At 33.5% G+C, this 2837-nt stretch overlaps 1 protein-coding gene across 1 annotated transcript; it reads left to right on the forward strand.

Annotated features, from left to right (window-relative positions):
- The first annotated feature begins 1003 nt into the window (after window positions 1-1003).
- On the forward strand, window positions 1004-2455 carry LOC111785775 (acetylajmalan esterase-like). Its single transcript, XM_023666163.1, has 5 exons — window positions 1004-1274; window positions 1358-1570; window positions 1651-1799; window positions 1878-2151; window positions 2227-2455. Exons 1-5 carry the CDS (start codon window positions 1004-1006, stop codon window positions 2442-2444), a joined length of 1125 nt encoding a protein of 374 aa, XP_023521931.1. The 3' UTR covers window positions 2445-2455.
- The last annotated feature ends 382 nt before the right edge of the window (window positions 2456-2837 follow it).

Below are 2837 nucleotides of genomic sequence, written 5' to 3' on the forward strand. Positions count from 1 at the left end.
CTTAAAAGCTTTGGAGAGTTGAAACTAGTCGAAAATGGTTCGAGCGTATCAGACCTAAGTCGGATCAGCCGAAAGGTCGGCTTGGAGTTCACATTTGAACTCATATTAATTAATACATAGTTCACATTCGAACTCCCCTCAATTAAAAATTATTGAATACCCCAAATTTCATGAAAATAAGAATTATAAGTCACATATAAAGAACCATTTATCTTTGTATTGAGTCGTAGAAGACCTTCAAGTACTTTACCCAACATTTTTTCAATCATCAATAATTGGTGACCATATAATTTTAAGCGTTAAATAAGTGGAATTTCATTTAGTTGCCACATCCAAGCAAACAAGTTCAACACAATCTATAAACCTTTCTAAGCTCTCAGGGGATGATCTAAGATACCTCACTACGTTAGAACGGAAATGGAGTCATGTATTTTTTTAAGCCCTTCATTCACAATCAAGTTAATTACGTAGGCACAACACCTCATGTGTGATATATCTCCATCTAAGACAAGTGAATTCTAACTTCAAATCCTTCTCGTAATAAACGAAATATGTATATCATTGAAACTTGCATTATCAATTGTGATAGACAAAACTGCAGCTATCCTCCATTCCAATAAACAATAGTCAATAATCTAGGTCTAAGTTTGTAATAATCTATCCTAAACAATATAAACAATTTAAAAAACTTAATAGATAAGATTTATTTATTTTAAATTTATAAATCCAATAGCTTTTCTCTTTTGAAATAATATTTGAATTTATATTTCCTAAAACAAAACTAATAAAAACTAAAATATAAAAAGGAATCAATTTGAAATTACCTAAGATTTAGGAAAGTTGGAATCCTATCCTTAAAAGATTAGGAAATTCAAAAACAAATGAAAACCCTTTTATTTTCCCAAAAGGATTGGGAAAAGATAGTAAGCTATAAAACCAAACCTCTCACCCTTCCACCATTCAACAATTCCAATTCCAATTCAAATTCAGAAGTTGTTCAACCATGGCGGCTTCCACCAAATCTCCTTCCTCTATTGTTCTTGCTGTTCTTCTTGTTCTTCTTTCAGTTCTTGGCTGTCCTTCATCCAAAGCCCATCTGCTCAAAACTTGTATGTTCGACGCTATTTACCAACTCGGCGATTCAATTTCCGACACCGGAAATCTCATTCGTCAAAACCCCAACACCCCATTTTCTAATCTTCCTTACGGTGAAACGTTCTTCAACAAATCCACTGGTCGCTGCTCCAATGGTCTTCTCATGATTGATTACTTTGGTATCCCTTCCTTTTAACCTTATATTGTACTAATATTGTGAAGAAGCCCCCAAATGGGTGTCTAATGATATGTCTTATTGCAGCTTTGGACGCTGGACTTCCCTTGGTGAACCCTTATTTGAACAAAGATGCATTGACAAGGCATGGTGTGAATTTCGCAGTGGCTGGTTCTACGGCTTTGTCTTCTCAACTTCTTTCTCAAAACCAAATCTTATCTCCGCTCACCAACTCTTCTCTCAACCAACAACTTTATTGGATGTTCTCTCATTTCAACTCCATTTGCTACAATCAAAGAGGTTTCTAATTTCTCTCCAATTAATTATATTTTCTTTTATATATCTTCATTTTAATGTGTATTTTGTTTGGTATCTTATAGATTGCAACCAGAAATTAAGGAATGCTTTGTTCTTGGTGGGCGAGATCGGTGGGAACGATTATAACTATGCGTTGTTCCAAGGCAAAACTATTCAAGAGGTGAAAGATATGGTGCCCCAAGTTGTTCAAACCATAAAGAATGCCGTTGAGGTAATTTTGGGTATATATTTAACTTCTTGAATTAGGGCTTTTTTACTTATCTCTGACGTTTTTTTTGTGTGTCTGCAGAAAGTGATAAGCTACGGAGCTACTCGAGTTGTTGTTCCTGGAAACTTTCCAATCGGATGTTTACCTATCTATCTCACCGGATTCCAAACCAATGATACAACTGCCTACGATGAACTTCATTGTTTGAAAGATTTGAATGGCTTGGCTACTTATCACAATGATCAAATCAAGCAAGCTATTGAAGTGCTCAAGAGAGAGAATCCACACACCGTAATCGTATATGGTGACTACTATAATGCATTGTTGTGGATCCTTCGTCGTGCTTTTACCCTCGGTATGGTTTTCTTAATTATTATTAGCTTAATACAAAAGAATTGATATCTTAATCATTCATGTTTGTTGTATTTAGGGTTTGATGAAGCTTCTTTGCAAAAATCATGTTGCGGGATTGGAGGAAACTACAACTTCAGCCTCATGAAGATGTGCGGAGTTGGTGGAGTATCAGTTTGTTCAAATCCAGATGAACGTGTTAGTTGGGATGGAATCCATTTGACTCAAAAGGCTTACAAATTCATGGCATATTGGCTCATTCACGACATCTTTCCACAACTTCATTGCATTGTTTGAATTTTGTTTTAGTTGTTTTTTTTGGTTTTTAGCTTTAGTATTTTGTTTTTGCTTTTTTTTTTTTTTTTTTCGGTGTAATATTTTATAAAGTTCATTAATAGAATTTTAGGTTTTGGCTTTTGTTTTTGTTTTATTGTTTTTTTGGTGTAATATTTTCTAAAATTCATTAATAGAATATTGGTATTATTTTTAATTTTTTTTTGAAACATAGTAAATATTTTGTTGATATTTTCATTATATTATTCCAAAAACTAAGAAATATAATGAAATTGTGATCGTGAACATGTTTCATTACTCTCAAATGGTATGTTTTCATAGAAGTTTATGTGGTTTGGGTATTAAATTGGGTTTAAGACACCTTGTAACAACCCTAATGTACTGCTGAAATAGAGC

The sequence above is a fragment of the Cucurbita pepo genome, unplaced genomic scaffold (assembly GCF_002806865.2).
Source record: "Cucurbita pepo subsp. pepo cultivar mu-cu-16 unplaced genomic scaffold, ASM280686v2 Cp4.1_scaffold000728, whole genome shotgun sequence".
NCBI classification, from domain to species: Eukaryota; Viridiplantae; Streptophyta; class Magnoliopsida; order Cucurbitales; family Cucurbitaceae; genus Cucurbita; species Cucurbita pepo.